The 21,944-nt window shown below is 40.3% G+C and overlaps 2 protein-coding genes across 9 annotated transcripts; one reads left to right on the forward strand and one right to left on the reverse strand.

Annotated features, from left to right (window-relative positions):
- Positions 1-934: 934 nt before the first annotated feature.
- On the reverse strand, positions 935-7,007 carry CBR1 (carbonyl reductase 1). 2 transcript variants are annotated; one of them, XM_005151672.4, is made up of 4 exons: positions 6,915-7,007; positions 5,643-5,963; positions 2,701-2,808; positions 935-2,072 (listed from the first exon to the last, which is right to left on the reverse strand). In XM_005151672.4, the coding sequence occupies exons 2-4, from the start codon at positions 5,926-5,928 to the stop codon at positions 1,636-1,638; spliced, it is 831 nt and encodes a 276-aa protein (XP_005151729.1). In that variant the 5' UTR covers positions 5,929-5,963; positions 6,915-7,007; the 3' UTR covers positions 935-1,635. The 2 variants fall into 2 exon arrangements, with proteins under 2 accessions (XP_005151729.1, XP_030907151.1); XM_031051291.2 differs by lacking the exon at positions 6,915-7,007 and adding an exon at positions 6,783-6,905.
- On the forward strand, positions 6,880-18,220 carry SETD4 (SET domain containing 4). 7 transcript variants are annotated; one of them, XM_034074403.1, is made up of 12 exons: positions 6,887-7,123; positions 8,243-8,343; positions 9,846-9,941; positions 10,872-10,909; positions 12,380-12,468; positions 13,099-13,243; positions 13,346-13,528; positions 14,301-14,475; positions 15,150-15,231; positions 15,590-15,670; positions 16,136-16,259; positions 17,041-18,220. In XM_034074403.1, the coding sequence occupies exons 2-12, from the start codon at positions 8,277-8,279 to the stop codon at positions 17,173-17,175; spliced, it is 1,215 nt and encodes a 404-aa protein (XP_033930294.1). In that variant the 5' UTR covers positions 6,887-7,123; positions 8,243-8,276; the 3' UTR covers positions 17,176-18,220. The 7 variants fall into 7 exon arrangements, with proteins under 7 accessions (XP_033930296.1, XP_033930294.1, XP_005151728.2 ...); XM_005151671.3 differs by having other exon boundaries at positions 6,888-7,123; positions 13,099-13,528; XM_034074405.1 differs by lacking the exon at positions 17,041-18,220 and having other exon boundaries at positions 6,880-7,123; positions 13,099-13,528; positions 15,590-15,675; positions 16,136-16,218.
- The last annotated feature ends 3,724 nt before the right edge of the window (positions 18,221-21,944 follow it).

Below are 21,944 nucleotides of genomic sequence, written 5' to 3' on the forward strand. Positions count from 1 at the left end.
GTACCATACCCTTAAAGGACCATAGCCATGCTTTTGTTCTGTGCTTGTGATAACCACACATTATTTATGTCCAAAGTCTTTCACTCCAAGGCTTCCCAAAACACAAACTGCTAATATAAAGCTAATATAAACCCCATTCAGCTAAGCCACATTGGCACTATCTTGCCAGCTCCTGATTAAGAATTAATATGTACACTAGCAATCTGTCATTACTAATAACAGGTTTATAGGCAATTGTTTCCAACTCCTGTAACTTCTCACAGCAAGAAGAGAGCAGTGGTCTCCTGCTATCCAAAGCAGCAATGTGGACATCTGTCCTGCAGGGAATAAGGGACAGGATTCTGTTGGCTCTGCCAGGGTTTCTGCTACAGCTTTCATGTTGGCTGGCAGGACATGGTGGAGAAAGAGCTGCCTGGTTACAGCTCCCATTGCTCCAGCCCCCTGCAGCGAGCTGCCCCACAGCCTGGCACTGTCTCAGGTGCCCTGCCCTCACGTTGCCCCTGCTTCCACCCAGTATCACCATCACATCTTGAAATGCTGTAGTAACCCGAGTTTTTGAAATGCAATCATGACAATCTAAAATGAGAAAGCAAATTTCATGCTCTCCACATCACTGCTTCTTTAACTTGTGATTTTGCTTGTATGACTTGTTTTGATTGACATGGTAGTTACATATTTCAATCCTATCCTACATTATAATATTTGCATTTTCTCTACTATGTGAAGAGCACTTAATATTTAGTGTTTCCTTAGGTTTTAACAAGGAAAATTCCAGCTGTGCAATAAATGAACTGGAAGTTCTGAAAAAGAGTTTGCTCTGTCAGATCTGTAGTTTGCTGTCTCTTTATATAATCATGCATTCCACCTACAAACTTAGCCGCACAAAATGAAAGCAAACTTTCAAACATAAATTTTTAATAATGGAATAAGCCAGTTGGAGGAATACAAATCAGTAAGTAATCATTTATTGTCATACATATTAATAGAGCCAAATGATTAACAGACATATTAAGAGGCAACTGATTAAGTTTTCCTATTAATGGCATATCATAGCAATTTTTATTTTTACCCAATTCCATTTTGATGGCAAAAAATATCTATACAACACTGAGTCCTGTTTGATCTTTTTAGTCTTTCCCCAGATCTGTTGTTCTGTAGGGCTAAGAAACTCTGTGCAATCTCCAGAAGCAACTATGGTCCCCAGAAAGAGCTCTGCTGCGCTGAAAAGCATAAGGCATCCACTCCCTCATCCTAACTCCATGTCAGAAATCTGTCTAGGGGGGAGTGGGAGAAGGGTTGGCAATGATTTAATTAAGAGTAAATTCAGGTAAACAAGGTCACATACATCTGCATTAGGGCAACACGAAATTAGTCTGTATCATCTGGGCTGGAACACCCAGAAACCAGATTCTGGGTTACAGCAATGCTGTAAAGCAGGCTAATGGAGGCTGTTGTGAAGTGTGCCCTAGTGCAGACTCAACACCAGAGGAGTACTGTAACTGTGAACCCTCAGTGTAGTGGTAAAGGACCCTATTGCTGCACTGGACAGGATAGGTCTACTCTGGCTAAATGCCCTACCAAGGAACAGGCTAATCCACAGTCATATTACCACTTCATGGGTCCACGTACACAAGCTTACCAGGTTTGAACAGTTTTTTCACTAACAAACTGGCCATGAGGACCATCAGCATTTGAAGGCAAAAGGGCCAAGTAAACTGGGGTCTCAGCCCCTTCATCTGGTGATTTAGGGGCCTTAGGACCTGCCATATCTGTTCTCACCCATCCAGGACAGCAGGCATTGACAAGGATGTGGTCATCTTTTCTTTCCTCATTTAACATCCGGGCTTGAATCCTGGACAAGACTGTGACACCAATTTTGGAGACCCCATAGGCAGTATTTGGCCAACCCTCCTTCTCATGCACACCTTTTTTTGTATCTTCCACAAATTTAGTCATGAGGTCCACTAACTCATTCTCAGTGATAGTGTTGCTGCGAAACTTCTGCTGTAGTTCTCCGCTGCACTTTCCCAGAGCTGATCTACTTACCATACTAGAGACATTCACCACTCTACCTGCCAAAAGACAGTAAACACCAATTACTTTTACACACATTAAACAAGCTCAGACACTGAAGTGGGCTTGCTCTACAGCTACATATTCACTACTTCAGTCAACACCTGTAAAATATTTTGTGTGGGCTATTTTGTAGAGCTTCTGCCAGATCACTGCGCTGACAAGTGTTTCTAGTGAATTTCATTACAGAGGGTAAGTTAAGGTATGAACCTGTAATAACTTTCTATCAAACTTCAGGTATGCTTCCAGGAAATCACCTGGTACAATCTGTAGGATATTCATGATAGGAAGTGATTTTCTCATTAATGGCAGACAGACTTCACTCTCAAAGTGCTGTGGGAAAATGTTCTCACTTCCGCAACAGCTCAAATAAAGTGCTGTGAGAATATACCTCAAAATCCCCAGAATAATATAGAATTCAACAACAGCAATCTAGTTCTTAATGCAGAGACCCCACAAAAATTAATCCTTTCTGTTAATGACTTAATTAACACACCCATACAATACAGCAAGATACACTTCTCTTGCTATAGGGCAGTGTGTATCTGAGACTGAACAGGATTTACCACCTAATGAAGACCAAAATTCACTTAAGACTATTTCTCTACTTGTTAATGTTACACTTACCATAAGGCTTCACAAGAGGCAACAATTCTGTGCAAACATTCCTCGTTCCAAAGAAGTTTGTCTTCAGTGTAACCTCTGCTTGGACCGCAAATGGAGTTGTGTCATGCACTTACATAAGGGAGGGGGAAAAAAAAAGAGCAACATTATTAACACTCACATTCTTGGTAATGAAAAGACCTCACTTTGCAATATTATATTAATAATGAGCTAATTCTGTTTTAACGTCTCCTTAGCTGAAGGTTTTAGCTTTGGCCCAGGAAAGCTAGCTGCATCACTCTGTAGTCATTTGCAAACTCACAGGACATTTGTCTTTCCGCCTTTCATATGGAAGGGACAAGGAAAGACTACTATCACAAGATGTTCTGCCCAACCTGCTCACTGACCTGCCTGTACCTACTGGCACCTAGCACACAGAGGTCGCACTGCTACCATCACATGCAAGTAAACGTAGAGGTGCCCTCTCCTCTTAAATGCATAGCACAACACTTCGCCACAATCCTGACATACCAGGCAAGGGAAGACCAAAAAGGCAAATCCTCAATTTAGGATGCTGCTACTAAAGGTACGAAAGTTAGACTATCACCCCAGTACTAACATCCAACAACAAGGCAGACAACTGCTTCTATATCCCAATTCTTATGTTGTCACAACTTGGGTTCTTAGCTTGGGCTTGAAGATGGAACAGTGTCAAACCATAACAAACACTGTAAAAGCTTCTATAAAGACTGCAGGGGTAAGATTTGGTGCATTTTGGAAAAACAAAACAAAACACCCTCCTCCCCTCCCCCTGAACAAAAACCAATCACACCAAATCAAAACCCAAACAAAAAAACCCCAAACAATTCCCAAACTGATAAATAATCATGTCATAAACCACACCCTGAACTAACAGATCTGTGCTAATACAACAAAAGGAGTGGGAATTAGCAGCTAGGAAAGGGAGCTGACTTAGGTAAGCATAAGCAGATATAGAACTGCACTGCAAGCGTATGATTTCATCAGACAGAATTGACAGCTTGCCTCCACCAAAAGTGTGGTAGTATGTGCCATCAGCTGACAATCTGGTTTAGCAATAAGCCATATGCATTTTCCACTTTGAGGGGGAAGTAAGAGTTAAAGTAACAGCATTCCTCCTCTTCTGTTACACCGCTCTCTTTCTGGCAAGAGGAAGGCCACCTACACAGATTAGGCAGGTCTTCACTTGTCTTCATAGCCCAGACCTATGTTAACTTAGAAAAGCAGTGACAGATTATTTAGTATTTAACACAGTTGTGGTTTTATTGCAAAACACATGAGTGTGCTTCAGCAACTCAGTCATTCATACTCCCAAGCAATGGGCACTGATGGCATCAAGTTTTGCAAATCACTTGCATTTACATCTGTGACATGATGCCAGATCAAGACCTATTGCAAGAGTTAACAACAGTGGGAGAAGAAACTAAAAACCTACACAACTTCAAACTTCTTCTTCTGTATCCACCTTAGAAGAAGACAAAAAGCTCCCCTATATTCCAAAACCTACTCATTTGTCTAACAAGATACATTGCTTGTAACATCTAATAAATACTCTCCTGATTTAACAAATGTTACTACAATTAACTGTTCTCACAGAAGCTCATCCAGAAAGCAATCCACATGTACATAATCATCTCATACAGGAACAGTTTTTGCTGGACTATCTGTAGCACAGCACAGAACCAGAACAATGAATTAAATGTAATGGCAAATCCAATCTTTGACAGCTAGAAATAACACATAATGCTACAATAAAGAAAGGAAAGCATAAATTCTGGGATGACAGAAGAAACTTGGCGAGGCAAGAAGCAAGCTTGCGTAGAAAAGCCAATCTCAGAAGCTAGAATTAAAACCAAAATGAGATAACCATCACAGCAAGTAAGAACTTTTAACACATAGGTGTTAAACCCTCTAGCCTCTGTGCTAGATACTTACACAACAGTTATGACTAAGAAATTGGTCAGTTGTATGACCTACTGCTGACTCATAGTGAGTTGTCAGCTTGAAGAGAGTCTAGGCTAAACATCTAGAAGAAACCTATGGATAGAAAAATCCACAATGTAGTAAAGGAAGTAGCAGAAACACCACTGCTCATGCTATTTTACGTACTTACCTGCTACATGTCCTAACTGGAGATTTGAAAAGCAAAACCAAAAAATCAAAACAAACCAGAAAACATGGAAAGAACAAGTTTGTACTGGTAGGGAAACGAACTAGTAGTCATGCTTGTGATTTGCTCTATCTGGAGTTAACACTCAACTTGTTTTCACAAACATATACAAGGATAACACACTCTTCTACCTTACAACTGCTATATCTTCCTCACTTCCCTTCCTGTTTACTAGAAGATGAAAGGGTTACATTCTTGCTAAGCACAGCAAAGTTTAGGTTTAACAGATACATAGGTAACTGAGAGGCCTGAAGTAAAGATGACAAAATCACCCAAGGCCAAAGGTTCTTTTTTATCAACTGGAATCCTTGAACAGATAATGCATAGAACAAAGTATGAGCTTTGCAGAAGAGAGAAAACACATGTGTTTCCTGAGGAACACAGCTGATATTAACACAGATGTTGGGCTCCCTTGGGTGTGGTAAAACCCAGGGGCACTGAGGCAATAAACACAACTCTGGTCATGTGCATTGTGTGCCTAAAATATTTTCACTCTCTCTATGTGATGCAAATACAATATTCCAGGGAACTGTCTTTACATGCACAGGTAGTCCAAGAGATGCTAGAGGAAAAGACATTTCACACTGCCCTCTCAGCATGCTTAAGAAGGTAGGCAGCTTGCCCAGCCAAAAAAGTAGTATGCCACTGGCACAGAAGTCCCATATAAAAAACTTTGTAAAATCCCCTATGAATCTACTACAGTTCTCCATATTGCTTTGCAGCACATTGTACTATCCCAGACAGCGTGTTTCCTTACTTTTGAAAGCGATCCCTGCATTGTTAACCAGCACGTCGAGCCCTCCATATTTCTCCTTTAGGAAGTCACGGAGAGCTCTGATGCTCTGCAGATCGTCGATATCCAGCTGATGGAAGAGTGCACGCAGTCCTTTCTCCTGGAGCTTTTTCACTGCTTCCTGGCCACGGCCGGGGTCTCTGGCTGTCAAGTACACGTCCCCTGAGAACTGCTGGCATAGAGCCTGAACAATTGAGAATCCGATCCCTTTGTTGGATCCGGTCACCACAGCCACTGGTATGCTGGACATAGCTCCTCTCTGAATGTATGTCAAAGTGATAGTAACTGCAAATAGCAAAGAAGAAAATTTCACATTCAGATGGACAAAGATGGTTATTTGAAAATGGATGAAAGTGTTTTTTCTTTAAAATTTCATACAGAATTACCCTTTGATTTATGTGAAAGTACATTAGAGTGCACACTAACATACTAAAGTAGCATAAGAAAGACAGATTTAGCTTTAGTATTTCGAAGAAGGCCCAACCAGTAACTGGGTTAATAAAAAGCAAAAAGTCAATGACTGATCTGCAGGACCAAGTTAACTTTTGATAGGAGTAAACTCTTCTGCACATACACCTTACAGCAACACCATTTCTTTCTCCTGAGGATATTCAGCTGGTTCAGTTCAAGCAGTGATGCAGCCAAAGCTGAAAAACCCCCAAATATGAGGGGGGGGGGGGACTGGGTTGATCTTTGAGTGTCAGGCAGGAGAACCAGTTCTGGCATTTTAGAGGGAAACAGCAGATCACAGATTGACTACAGATATTTATTATGTTCACCACACCAGACAACTCTAAATACAAAGTCTGCTTGCCCTTTCTTTTCCCCTCCCCTCCCCCCCCCCCCCCCCCCCCGAAATAGCACATTTAAAATGCTGGGTTTGCTCAGTTTTGACTTAATTGCTACCCCCCTTCTAAATTAACTTGCAACTATTAGTAGTAGGCAGCCAATGAAATCCGAACCGGCTCCTGCCCAGCTATCGACTGACTGCACCAGGACGAGAAGCCACCCTCCCGCTTCATCCTCGCACTGCGAATGGGCACATTTCACTCCCTGCCCCTTCCTCAGGGCCGGTTTTCCCCCTGACGGGAACGCAAAGCGCACCCGCCAACCGCGATGAAGCTCGGCTCCTCAGGGGGCTCTCCGCGGGACGGGACCGACCTCGGCAGTTCCACACCCCGCAAAGGGGCTGAACGCGGCGAGAAGCTGCGGGGCAGCCGACAAGTTCTCACCCACCTGCCTCTCCCCTCGCTCCTCAGCTGTGCACGGAGGCGGAAGAACAAACTGACCGCAGCCACTCTTACACCGAGGGCGGGGACGCGAACTCAGTTAAAATGGCGGCGAGGCAGCCCCGCCTCCCGCGACAGGCCCGGTTGGGTGCAGTAAGGGCTGTGCGGCTGCGGCGGGTAGCGGCAGGGAGGTGGTTCCTGTGTTCTCTAAACCAGGTGGGCCGGTGGCGGGCGGGGAACTTGGGGCGCTGGGCAGCGTGTCCACCTTTGTTCTATGCTTCGTCCTTGTTCCAGCCCGGAAGGGAGTCTGGAGTTGAAGCCGCTGTAGGTGTTCTCCAGTGTGCCTGTAGCTGAGGAAGGTGGTCCTTGGCCACAGGAACCTGTGTGCCGCCCGGTGACCCCGGTGAGGGGCAGCACTCCCGGTCTCAGGCAGTGCCTCGGCGAGTGGGGTTCAGCTAAAAGCGGTAGTGAGGGGAACTTAAATGTACGTTTCAGCAACAGATTGAAGTGTAAAGAGCCAGGCTGATGCTATTCATTTGTAACACGTGCTGGAGGTGTTGTGGTGTAGTGTCACGGTGCTGTATGGGACTGGGGTGTTTGGTGGTGTTGATCTGGGGTAAGATTTATTCCTGCAGTGCATGTGGTCAGGGAGCTCTATTTTGCTTTTATTGTTATCCAAAGATATAAAACACAGAACCGTTTGGGTTGGAAGGGACCTTAAAAATATCTTGTTAAACCCTCCTTCCATGGGCAGGGACCCTTTTCCACTAGACCAGGTTGCTTAAAGCCCGGTCCATCCTGGCCTTAACTGCTTACAGGCACAGGGCATCCACAGTTTATTTGGACAACCTATGTCAGTGCCTCACCATCCTCACAGTAAAGAACTTCCAAATGTTTAATCTAAATCTACCCTTTTTTGGTTTATAGCCATTCCCCTTTGTCCTGTCACTACATGCCCCTGTGAAAAGTCCCTCTCCCAATTTCTTGTAGGCTGTCAAGGTGCAAAGGCTGCTTATGCTAATGAATTTTCAAGAAAACAAATGTAATACAAGGATAGAAAACTTTTAGTTCTGTGCACATCAACACTAGTGTCTCGTTTCCTGTAGAAGATTATGGCCGTGCCTTGGCAAAAGTGATGTTTGAAGGTGAAGGCTTCCCATCTTTCCTCAACACTATTACACACTCTTGTTTAGAGACTTGCTTGTAGTATGTTCTCTAAACTTTAAAGAGGCAATTTATTAAGCAGGCAATGGTCTGATTTGTCTTACTGAGATTAACATGCAGTATTTGAAAGAGACTACGTATGTGCAGGTAACTTTTTTCTTTTTCATTCAGGTTGTCAAAAAAAGGTAAAATCTGTTACTTAATTATGAAGAAAAGCAGAGGTCGGACAGGCCGAAAGAGAAGAAGAAAGCACTTGCGGACTCCTGGTGGAGGTATTGTCTCCAGAAGTACTGCTAAATAATAAAATGTGAAATACGAATTCAGTCCTCTAAACAAGATAACAAGGTTTTATTGAGGGACAAAGTTGATAAAGCAAAAGCAAACAGCACTGGGCGCATCACCATAACCAGAGGCGCAAATGATAGGTATTTGTTACAGGTTTATATACTTTCACTATTGCATTAGTCACATACATATTCGTAATTCCTGCGTATAGGCAGGGAACATTATAACTAAGTCCAGTGATTTATTATCATAAGTCTCCTCCTCTTGGTGTCTGTGCACTGCTCTTCAATGATTGTGGGAAGGAGTCTTGAGGATGAAGCAAGCAGTCTTTCTCATGTGAGTAGGGGTCTTCAAGATGAAGTAAGCAGTCTTCCTCGCAGTGTGCTTTTCATCTTTGGCACAGTTGGATGCCCCAGTAATCACACAACTCGCTAAAACCAGCCATAGCTGTAATTATTCTGATAACTAGCAAAGATTTTAAACAGTGTGTCCTTCCTGCAAAATTTATAGTGGGATGGGCAGACAAGGAGTATCCCAAGCTAGCAGGTGTTTGAAAGGCTCTGTCTCTAAACTAACTGATAAGTAGAAGGATGGTGTGAAATAACTCATTCATGTTTAGTGGGGCCACTAAATTCCACAGGCTAACAACATAAACATTGTTCTCTTTCTACAACCTAAATTAAGCTGAAAGTACTTTAACTTTGTATTTTCCAGGCACTAGCTTTTCTTATATCAAGCATGCAAACCCCCCCCCCCTTCTCTTTACCTTTACAGATTCTTCTACTATGCAACTCTGTTTTGCTCATCTTGTGTCTTTATTGAGCTTTGGTTTTGTTACTATAAACTTGTGTAGTTATATCCACATAACCACACCTATGATTTGTGAAAGCCGATACATTTATGTGTTTATCACGTAAAATAACCAATTGTTTGTCAAGGTATCATTTTAGGGTGTGTATTTGTCAAATATTTGTGCTTTAAAAATAACATGCATTAATGTTAGGGGTTTTTAATTCCAGTATTCTAACACTAGTTTACAATCCCAAGAAGAGCATGAGAATATTGTGAGCTCGCTTTTCTGGCTAATGGCAAGTACTAAATTATTCTTAAATTCTTTGACCCTTAAATATGCTGTATAACTTCTGCAGTTCTAAGAATCTGTAGTGGCCAAGGGCACAGAACTTAGTAAGCTAGTTTGAGGGGAGCCTTTATTGCTATTCTGTTATCATAGAATCATAGAATGGTTAGGATTGAAAGGGTTCTTAAAGATCATCTAGTTCCAACCACCCTGCCATGGTCAGAGACACCTTCCAGTAGAGCAGTTTGCTCAAAACTCCATCCAGCCTGGCCTTCAACACTGCCAGGGATGGGCCATCCATTATACTATGTTAAAATGCTTTTCTGACTGTACAGTAAGATTTTTTTAATTTCATTTATTTTCTAAGAGAGTGTTTTAAATAGCATGAGTCTCATCTTTTTTTATTTTTAGTCAACTGCAGTCACAATCTGGAATACGTTAAACTTAAGAAGTGGCTGAAAGACAGAGGATTTGAAGATGGTAATTTAAGGCCAGCGGAGTTCTGGGGTAATGTTTTAGTTATTTGTTGTTGTAACAAAGTTCTGATTCTTCTAAGAATCTTAGATTTGTGCTTTCATTTTGAATCACACATGTGGCTGGCATAAGGAAAAATGCCAGTTACCATCAGTCTTTTTAGGACTTCTGCCAAATGCACGTGAATGTCATTTAGCATAAACAAGTAGATATGGGGGCCTGAAGTAGTGTAAACTGTTTCTTGTAGAAAGATAATGTTGTGTAAAACTCTTGTGTGAAAATACTCTGGTATACTGCGAAGCACGTTCACCTGTGCTGAATTAACTGTAGAAATCAAGATTTTTTTTTAGTGTTAGTAGCACAGTTTTGAAGAAGAAGTATCTCTTTAAGCATTTCCAGTATCAGAATCTAACCGTGTTATAATTTACTTTTTTTTTTTCCCATGTGAACTCAGCAGATCTGGTGATACACATAAGTAAATGGTATTAGAGCTGGGATTCCCAGTGAAGGTATACTTGTATTTTTTCTCTTTAAGTAGATTATGTTTCAAAAACTTTTGAAATATAGAAGAGAGAGTAGAGATAATAGGATGAATCAGAGAAAAATATTATGAATAGAAATTGTAAGGTTTAGTTAAAACTCTGAAACCAAGGACAGCAGCCAGTGATGAAAGAGTTGTTTAAAGAAGAAAATGGGAAAAAGAAGTTGAGTAATTGCTAGACTCGGACAGCAAATGTTGCAAGGGAGGAGTGTTCACAGTCTTCTGTAAGGTGAAAAGAGAATCAGAGAACAAAGAAATATATCAGGAACAACCCATAATTGCCTTTTATGATTTGTAAGAGGTAATGTATGTTCTTTTAGAGCTTTTCCTTGCTGATCTGTTAATTTATTGCAGCTTATCAGTGTCTCCTGTATTTTACAAATATACATGCATTTAAGCAGTTCTCTTTGTTCCTGCTTCAGGTACAGGAAGAGGACTGATGACAACAAAAGCTCTTCAGGTTAGTAATGTTGATTCTAATGAAAGAGCTCCTTGGTTTCTTTTGAGATGTAATGACTTTTGCAACAAGAAAAGCTCAAAATTCCAGACAAGGTCTTCACAGTCCCTGTTGTCAGTGTAACTTCTGGCATAGTATCAGAATTTGCAGTGTTGGCATATCTGTAGGATGATGTCCTATGTACCCTGAGTGCTTGTTGGATGAAAACATTCCTGTACTCATTTACAGAGATTTAGTATGTAGTCTAATGTTTCAATTTAAGGCAATCAGTGGCTGAAACCAAAAGGAGCTGGCCCCTTCCCTCCTGTATGCCTTTTCCCTCAGCCCTGGCTCCCACAGCTTCCTTTGCACTTGCTGTAGCGATCTTCCCCGCTCGTGATAAGTTGCAAGGTAGACAGAAACCTTTTCAAAATAATTATTAGCTTTGTTCCTTCAAGTCTCCCATCTTGGTTAGTGCTGGTACAAGGAGGAATGGCATATCAGGGAGGGGGATGGAGGAAAGGGAGGGGTCTTTAAGCAGCATTTATCTTTAGATTGTCTTAGCCGTGATGTAAATAGACAGCTGTAACCTCACTTTGCTGGAGTCTTCTTTGTTAGTAGACCAGCTAACAGAAACGTAATTTCTCAGATATTCCCAGCAGAAAAAGGGAATGATAGAAAAAAATACTTTGCACTTAAGATACTGGCACAGAAAGATCAAACTCTTGACTTAAAAGTGCCTCTCAGAAAATAGGCTTGTTAGAGAAGTTTCCTAACTGGTATGAGAACAGTATATCATATAATGGGGAATCAGACCAGAACCTTTTGCAAATTAAGTATAGCAGGAAGTAGGAAGGAGATGTGTGTAGAGAATAGTGTATGTTATCATGCTGGCTCAGGTCTAGAGTCAGCTGTTGAATTCACAATGCTGTGAGTCTACTGTAAATGAAATGAGAGCTGGACTCAACTGAGCTTGAGCAAGATATGGAAACTCAGGAGAGGAACTGGAAGGGGAGAGTGTTGACTTGATTCATATCCTCTCTTTACAGGCATGGACATATATGGCTCAAGCCAGGCATGAAAGCTAATTTACACACACATAGCAGCTTGTCAAACAAGGTCAGCATAGACATGATCTATAATATCCCTACCCCACCCTGCTGCGTTGGTAGAAGTACAGTTGTTAGTGAGATCTACTTTAAAATATATCTCAGGACAAAGAAAATCAGTAGCCAGGCACCAAACTTTTTGTGAACAGCTTTTTGCAGGTGACAGTTCCTACTGACTGTGTCATACTCCTTCGCTGGACTGTGACTGTCTTAAAACTATCTAGTTTCCATAAAGTTCAACAGCACTTCTCTTTGCTTCTTGACATTAGTGTTCTCTGGGGAGTGTCTCTCTGTTCAGAAGTCGTGTAGTAGATGAGTTGTGTACAACTGATCTTTACTAGTCTTTGTGTGTATGTTGTTTTTTCCTTCTCTCCCTCAAAGGCAGGCAGGGGATCTGATTATTTCATTGCCTGAGAAGTGCTTACTCACCACGAGCACTGTCCTTAGTAGCTGTTTGGGAGAATACATTATGAAGTAAGTAAAAAGTGACACTTCATGGGTAAGCTGGCCTTTACTGCTGGTTGATCATTAATCATCTTAAGTGGTAGTAAGGCTTTAAACTGCATACTCAAACTTGTATGACTGTTGTGCATGTGGAATCATCAGATAAGTAAGGTTTGGACACAGAGCAGAGTTAGGCAGAGTTGGAGTGATGTTACAGGCTTGAAATTGACCTGCTCCTAGAGACAGCTTGGACCTAAATGTCAGATATGAATGGTTTCTGAGGAATTTGCAAATACGATTCAATGGGAGAAGGATGACAAAATGGGATTGCAAAGCAGTCATGCAAGCATAGCCTTTTGGAAAATTTGGAACAAAGACCTGCACTGGACTTTGAGTATTTGTTATGTATCCTAAAAAAAACTGTCACACCAAAAAAACCCCAACCCAACAGGTGACCCTGAAGTTGTTACTAAAAACCAGCTTTTATAGACCCTTTGAAATCATCAAAAGGACTTAAAGATGAACTACAAAAAAGTTTAAAATAGAAGCTATTTATAACATTTAAAAGATCTAGCAGAGACATAAAATACTGCTGCATTCATTTCCTGTCTCACCTCTTTGTATCTGCTGTGTTGGTATTTTTATTCTGTTTTCTAATAGATGGAAGCCTCCTGTATCTCCTTTGATAGCACTGTGCACATTTCTAGTAGCAGAGAAACATGCTGGTGAAAAATCTCCATGGAAGCCATATCTTGATATTTTACCGAAGACATATACTTGCCCTGTTTGTTTGGGGCATGATGCAGTAAGACTTCTCCCTGAACCTCTACGCACGAAGGCTCAAGAGCAGAGAATGATGGTCCATGAGTTGTACATGTCTTCCAAGGCTTTCTTCTCTTCCCTGCAGCCTTTGTTTGCTGAGAACACAGAAACTATTTTTAACTACAGTGCTCTCGAGTGGGCTTGGTGCACTGTTAATACCAGGACAATATATATGAAACATTCACAGAGGGAATGTTTTTCTATTGAGCCAGATGTTTATGCTTTGGCACCATATTTAGATTTGCTAAACCACAGTCCAAATGTTCAGGTAAGAAACTAAAAACATCACTTAATTTCTTTATTTGTAAATGCATTCTTTATTTGTAAATGCACTACCTCAGTACAGTATGAAATTAGGTGATGGATTAGGAGGGTCAGTGAGGGATCTCACAGTGGGAAAAATGTCTGGTGGGGAACCGTGCAGGCTGAGTACTCATGGTTATAGTATATACCCTGGAGCTTGTTTTTCAGCCCAAGGTAGTTGAATAAAGATGACTCAAATGTTTCAGTTTATGTAGCAAAGCAAAGTTAAAGGGAGAGACCACAATGGCTGGGTGAGATTTGCATCCAGAGTAGCTATATGGAAAAGCTACTGGTAAATATAACCCTACCGTGCTCTTCCAAAAGGCTCAGCTCCTGAGTCTGAAGTTATGTCGTCTCTGAGTTACTTCACCTCTGACTGAAGCCTTTGAGCAGCCTTAGGAAAGTGTATAGAGCAGTCCTGCCTCATGTCAGGGACTGCGTGCCAGCTCAGAGTTGGGACAGCACAAAAGCGGCCAACTCTGCCTGAAGCCATGTTTATTTGTGGATTTGGGGCCTCTGTAATAAGTCTACAGAGTTGATGAAGCACCCTGTGGTTTAAGGTTTTGATGTATGTTCTTCATACTGATGGGTTGCCTTTTCAGACATCTGTAACACTGTTTTCTTTCAGTGTTAGAGAAGTATTCGGTACTGTTGGATTTTAATATTCAAGGTCTGATTCCTTTTTTCACCCTGTCCTTCCGCCAAGAGTAAGACTTTTTATTTTTACCTTTGTAAAGGTAAAGGCTGCATTTAATGAGCAGACAAGAAGATATGAAATTTGGACAAAATCACAGTGCAAAAGATATGAAGAAGTATTTATCTGCTATGGGCCTCATGATAATCAGCGACTGCTACTAGAATATGGATTTGTTGCTGTGGATAACCCTCATAGCAGTGTTTATGTCTCATCAGGTTGGATTTATAGATTGTCTTGACATTGAAAGGCACAATAATAGAGAACAGAGCATCTGAGCATGTTAGTACTGTCTGCATTCAACAGGAGATGTCAGTGAAAAAGGATAACTAAAGGATAATGAAGAAATTTGCACACATCCATATACGTAAATGCACAACATGGACAATGCATATTAAGGCATTATTGGTTTCTTTTTTTGGGTGCTGTGAAAGTATTTGTTTTTCCAATTAGTGGAATAAGGCTTGGTGCCACTTTTAACTGCATGGAATTGGAGTTTTAAAATTGAAGGTGTCTTTGGTAACTTTTCCTCTTTTAAAATTGCGATTCTTAACAGCATATATGTAGAGATTCCAACTGAATGTCTTAGATTGTACCATCGACTTGGTGATTGAAGTCCTGACCCTCACAAACTAAAGTTACTGGCAGTGGTTCATAACTTCAGCTTCAGTCAGGATTTCCATTATAAGGATACAATCCTGGAGATTGCTGATGGCTTTTGAGTAATAGATGCATTTTTGATAATGTTAAAGTTCACCAACATTGTAGCAGGTTTTGATCTTTGGCCTATAGCTACTTGAAAAATATGACTGAAATGTCATTTCAGAATTGAGGATTGTGGGTTTCTTCTACATACCACGTATTTAAATACCTAAAATGTGTTTTTATGCAGATACTCTTCTCAAATATTTTCCACCAGTGGACAAGCAGAGAAATGCGAAACTTTCCATTCTAAGGGATCATGATTTCTTAGAGTAAGTATCTGAAGTTTTTTTGTTTCCCTATGAGCTTTCTTTTCATTTTTTTTTCTGGGAGTCAAATTTTGCTTCTAGTATCAAAATTCAACATAAAATAATCTTTTTTTTTTAAAAAAAACTGATTGACTTGCTATTTGTGAGAGAATGTAGAAGTAGTAAACACCAATATCAAAGCTTGAGGTAAATTTCAAGATGCAGTGTGTCACCTCTCTGTGGATAACAGCAGAGTAAGGGGAGTCAAGGAGTCCTCTAGTTCCAAAGAGCAAATCTCTTCGTGACACTTATCAATAAGAAAGCTATTATGCTGTCAAAGATCACTTACACTTTCTGAATCTAATTGCTTTTGACTTTTTAGAAACCTGACCTTTGGATGGGATGGACCGTCTTGGAGACTCCTTACTGCTCTCAAGTTGTTAAGTCTTGGTGCAGATGAATTGTAAGGTTCAGTACTCGGAATATTTAGACAATGTGCATGTGTCACTTTCCTTTATTTGCTGTTTGCTGGCTGTGTGTGAGATACCAGGACAATCGTTTTGTATCTCCTGTGACTATCTCATTGACTTCAGGTGAGAAAACAGAAGAGGAAAGGTGAACACATAGAATGTAAAGTCATTGTCTGCTGCTTTAGTCTTTTGCTTCCTTCAAACACCTCATTGTTTTTCCTTTCTATTTTGAGAACCAGATATTACTTTAAGGTTAAGGCTCCAGACCTTTTCTCTGTTGGTTTGATGGGACTTTAAATGCTACTGACCTTTCTTGGTTTCTTTGAATCATGTGTGCCTTTTTCATGTATGCTAACCTTACTTGCCTGTGCCAGTGATGTTATTCGTATATTAACTGTATGTTTATCATTCAGCTGGAGAATACAGCAAATGATTGGGTTTAAACATTTTGGTTCTAGTACTTCCTGGAAGAGAACGCTCCTTGGTGATGTAGTTTCAGCCAGAAACGAACAGCAGACTTTGACTATAACAGCAAAAATATGCCATTTTTTAATAGAGGAGACACAGCATATCCTTCTTCAGGTAATTTGACTGGAAGAACAAAGTAGTCCAGATTGCTTTCTTTCCAAACATAAATGTACAGTAGTGTAATTTTTTTGGGGAGTGAGAATAGCAAGTGACAGGGGGAACTGACTATACTGAGGTGGTGTAGGATTTGTTTCCAGGCTGACTGACAGAATTTGTGGCTGCAGCAAAGAAAGGAACCATATTAGAAAGCCCTGTGAACAAGTGAAAAGTATTTAACTTTTCTCTGCCTACATTATCATTGAGTTTGTTTATGTTACTTCTTAAAAGAAAATGCAAACTTATATGAGGTGGGTAAATAAGATATTGCGGACCTGCCACGAATGCCTTGTTGCAGAAAGTGAAGTCTGTGTTTGTTAAAGCCAAATGAACTGCTTCTGTGAGGGAGGTCTGTGCTCTTAGGAAAACAGTCTCTCCTTCCTTCCTGAATTCTGGCAGTGAAATGTGTACTAATGTCAAGTTGGTTAGCTATCATGGAAAAAGGTTATTAAAACCACACTTTTGTAAAGGAAATGCATCTATGCAGAGAGTATGAGGTGAACCTGGTCTTGTGCAATATCTTGAGGATAGTATGGGCTTAAGAGCATGGTATCAAGTAAACATTACCCTTCCCTTCCTCTCCTTGTTTTCCATTTGCTTTCTTTATTAAAAAAAATACAATTTTGGCATAGTTCATGAAATCATTAAGAGGGATAAGCTTTCCACAAATATTATATTCATGTCCAGTATTAAATAATCTAAATTTCTAACAATTTCATCTCATTTGTATAAAATTCAGATTTCCCAATTGAAAAGGAGCAAAGAGAACCTGCAAACGCACTTATCTTTGGTAGAAGCATTGCACTTGGAAAACCTGAAGATACTACAAAAATCAGCTGAGAATCTCTGTAGCTTTAGTATGGCGACAACTTGATGCGTCTGGACCTGCGGCTGGTTGGAGGTCATTTGCCATGGATGTGCCTTGCTGAACTGTTTTTATGGACCTGAGCAGCAAAGAATAATGTAGAAGTCATCAAAATATGCTTAGTTTTGATTACAGGGTCACAGAGGACCTGCTCTTTATTTTGTTCTTTGCTGACCTCCTTCAGTAATACAAAAGGTTAACTTGAGTGGTAGGGGAGAGCACAGGTGGCTTTCATCATATCTCACTGAAATTATGGCTGCTGTGAACAAAACAGTTTCTGGGGTAATTTGAGCAGCCCTAGGATTGTGGGCTCAAGCAGTCCTAGATTTTACAGCTGCCTGTGTGACTAAAGCATGGATCACAGGGTCAAGCAGGTACTCCTCAGCATGTATTTGAGCTCTGGCACTTGGCAGAGACAAAGAGGATAGAGCCATTTATATTTGTCTTGTTCCTGTCCTTTACCTTTCCTCTGTGTGAATTTTGCTCCTTTACTCAAAGCTCTCTCCAGACTCACTAGTTCATATTCTGGCTCCTCCTGCTGAGAATGAGAACTGAAAGGATATATCACTTTGAACTCTGTTTCTTGTTTGGAAGACCACCAAGGCAATTAGTTCTATTTCCATTTGTTTCTGATGATCACATTGAGAAATGTTCCTATCCTTTTTATAAGGGGATAGTTTCATGTGCTGCCTTTCAGCATTGGTTCTACTTAAGTAGGGAGCTTGACCTTCCTATGTTGTTCAGAGAAGGGAGACTTCCTCAAATGACATTTGAGGGCAGGACCCTTATTTAAGCTGTACAAACTTACTTTGTGGTTGTGTTGTGATTGTTTTCCGTTTTGTGGGGAATCACATTTTGTAGAATTTTTCATTACTGTTTTTAGCATTTGTTAAGAATTATGTTTGTGTTTATTTTTGTATGTATATTGCTTCATTTTCTACAAGACCTCTATTTTTGAAATAAGCGAAATTGTATGCAGCAGTAAAGCATTCTAGATAATATAACTTAAGGAAAAAAATACAGGTGAAAACTTAGGTATTCACATGCACTTTCAGACTTTCTTTGGTATCTTGTGGACAAGAATGTTACTGCGTAAACTTACTTGGATTCGAGTATTCCGTGTTTTTTTTTCTGTCTCTGTTGGGACAGGATACTTGGAGCTCTGAGAAGGGTTCTTCCTTACCTACAAGGGTATGTTGGTTTAGCTTTAAAATTCTGTGGTAACTGGAAAGTGTAACTGCTGTTTACTCAGTTTCCAAACCCAGAAGTTCTTGGTTTTGAGGTTTCATCTTACTAAGCTCTTCCTAAGGTTAGGAAGTTCTGACAATAAGTTTTCTTTTCCTGCCTTGTTTACCCCAATGCACTGAGACTTTTCTGCACTGTCAAGCTTTCTTATATTGTTCATATGGAGATGCTGGGAGTGTGTTGCTGCATTACATTTCAGAGCAGAGGGCAGGGTGAATGGGTTGGGAGAGGAACTGATGTGTTTTCTGGAGCTAGATGCACATTTATTCCATCTTTTGGGCCAACTTACTTTTGTATTTGCCTAAACTGTGGTTTTAATCCCTGCAAGTCACTTAGCATCATGCGTTATAGTCTGGTGAGTCCCATTCTGAAGTACTTCTTGGGGTGAGATGCCTTTCTGGATTTGGAGATGCAGTCTCTAATAATCTCACCAGGAGTAATTCCATCAGCTTAATGAAGGTCCTTCTGTACCACTGAGCCTGTCTGCAGCAGAGATAAGGGCTGAGACTTGCCCATTGATTTTGATTAGATCTGCGAAAAGGTCTACAGAAGTCACAGGTGACATGGAGAGGGTGGATGGTGACTGAGCATTCACAGTGCAAGAAGTAAGGGTTTTCAAAGGAAGCTGGAAGAATTCAGGTTCAAAACTACCAGAATGTGGTAAGAAATCTACTGATTTTAATAAGGGATATGGATACGAAAGTTGGCGTGGGTACAGAGCATGTAATACACCGAACAAGCAGCTATTGGCAGTTACCAGCCAGCCAAACAACTTTGGTCTTACGTAGTCCCCTGATCTCAAAACAGCGCAAGGTTGGGAGGATATTGATGGCAAGTCTTGTAAATGCTTGACCTGTGCTTGCTCTTTTAAGGTCTTCAAGGATGGGCACTGTGGGAAACAGGGTGCTGGGCTAGTGGGGTGAATTTTTGAACATTCCTGCAGTTCTGTTGATTACAGTTGAACTGCTTGACCTCTCACTTTTTTTTAATAAGAGCTTTTTTATTCTATAAGAACAGATGTGTTTCACATGTAATAACTTTATAATGAGATCGTACTAGAGTTAAAGAAGATAAGAATATTTGGTTGTTGGATTTTTTTTTGTTTGGGTTTGGTTTTTCTTTTTATCCTGGAGATGGCTGTTTTAAGAAAAACTTATGTACATTGTGTCTTGCAAGTTGGATACTAGTTTTATTTGCTTCAGTATAGCATTATACACTACATATTTATGCCAAGTGATTTGAATATGACCTCTACTTGTGTAACTCCTACACACACTCCAGAGAATGTAGGGGGGGATCTGGCAGTGCAGGAGAGCAGTTAGTATGACCTGCTTGTCTGTCTCTTGCATGAAAGCACAGCAGTAAGCCCTAGCTTTACTTTAACCGATGTAGCAAATGTTCTGAATAGACCCATGTGTGTTTAATGTCAAAGGCAAAATCCTGCCTGAATAAACTATGGAACTGGAGCTAGTGCTTTCGTAACACAGATCAGTAACATAGAGTTTTAACAGGAATAAACCAGAGTAACAGGTCCTGATTCACCATTTATGTGTATATATGCCTAGTAAGCAAAAGCTTAAATTTGTTTTTGAATCAAACCTAAACTATGCAAGACAGGACATCCTAAGGTGAGCTAAGAGCGTGAGGAGGTAACTGCATTGGGAGTGCTCTCCAGCTGTCTTACAGAACACTAAATCAAGTTTTCAAAGAGTGAAGATGCTTCCTCTCAGCCTCTAGTTTAACTAGAGCCCCTTTGAGCTGCAAACATCTTAATCGCTTAGTTTTAGTGACGTGCTGTTAACATTTGACTCTGGCTCTCTGTTAGTCTAAGAAGGGATTTAGCTGTGATCTCAGTGTGGAAAGACATACTTTATTTCCCTCTGTATGAATTTCCTTTCAGATTGTATCTGCAAATCTCAGCAATAGTAGGAATAAACCCCAGCTTTTTATCGTTAGGGACACAAACTTGGCGTAGGCCATGACAGTTAGCTAGATTATCTTCCAGCTTATGTAGTGTTACTAAAAAAGAACTAAAGTAGGAATACATTCTGTAACTGCAGTGAACACACTGGGCTTAGGTAGGTGCAATAAGAACTTTTATTTCTTGTAGCAAGAGAGTGATGCAGGAATAGCACAGCTTGAAGTTTATTTTTTTTTTGGGGAGGGGGAGGAAGGGCAGTTGATTTAGTGCAGTCTGAAGTCATTGAAAAATGACAAACATGAAACCTCACAACAGTATCTTTCCTGTGTCAATTTATGTAAATACAGCATGGATTTTCTTTGATCTTCCAGAGAGAGTGGCTTCCAGTTTACAGTTTTCTTCAGCTGTAGTGAGTGGAGATCATCCATCATTGCTAAGTGCCTTCAGACCTGTCTGTTACAGGACAAGATAAGGGAGTATCAACTCTCATACCCTGATAATTAAAGCTTTTAGGTATACTATGAAAACATTTCAAAGATGACATTCCCAAAGAAAGGAGCTTTTAAAAATTATGTCTCAAAGGGTATGTAGCCCTCCATGCCTAGGAGGTAAAGAATACCCTTTTTGAAAGTGCCAAGCTTTAGCATACTTTGAAGTGTTTGTTTGCACTCAGCACATCTGTGGGTACAGAAATAAAGACAATGAACTCTAGGACAGAGGGGAATTGTCCCAACAGATCTTTATGGGTTTCTTTATGCAATAAATAGGAATCGAAGTTGTTGCAAGATTTTTTGATGGAAATCTTAATGAGGTTAGAATGAAGGAAGATGAGGGAAGTTGTTTCCCTCATCAGTTGGAGCTGAACTGTATGAAATTCATAATTTTCATAATTTCAGTACAAAAACAGGGAAATCACAGTTCAGTGGCTGAATTCAACTAGAAGAATTTGATTTTTATCCCTATCTAACAAAGCTTAAGTAACATAAATCTGCTGCAGGTTGGAGGGGAAAGATAGAAACCCCAGACATTTCCAGTTCATTCCACAATGCTGTAGTGGATATCTGTAATTACAGAATTAAGTTTGAGAGTGCTGCGATGAGCTATATTCAGTGGGAAGGCAAAGATATTCAATGAATCCTAAACTAAATTGTGCAAAACTAGTGTAAAACTAATGCAATCTCTGTGTTGTCCACTAGATGATGCAACTGTACTACAGAGAAATAAAGTATATGCACATGCAATTATAATCCTATGTAATTTTAGTAGTAAAAAACATTGTCTTCAATAATACACCATGGTTTGTGTTGGATAAATGGTTGAAAATGTAGTTTTCTTTCTGCTGGTTTGAAGTGAAACTTGAAGCTTTGTAATCTATCTTTTTTTAAGTTTTATTGTATTTTAACTTTGTTGGAGTTGCTCCTCTCTCAAGTTGAATCGTGTCATTCTCTTAAACTATCACCTGAGACAGAAGTAATAGTTCAAATCATCTTTGTTACATTAACTTGATCCTAATGGTGTAGCTAGTGTGGTTGCAGTGGAGAACTGTCAGCTCCTGTGTTTTTTTTTTTTTTCTTCAGGGATTAGGGGCCACATTCATTTTCTGCATAGATCT

Source organism: Melopsittacus undulatus, chromosome 2, assembly GCF_012275295.1.
Source record: "Melopsittacus undulatus isolate bMelUnd1 chromosome 2, bMelUnd1.mat.Z, whole genome shotgun sequence".
In the NCBI taxonomy this organism is placed as follows: domain Eukaryota; kingdom Metazoa; phylum Chordata; class Aves; order Psittaciformes; family Psittaculidae; genus Melopsittacus; species Melopsittacus undulatus.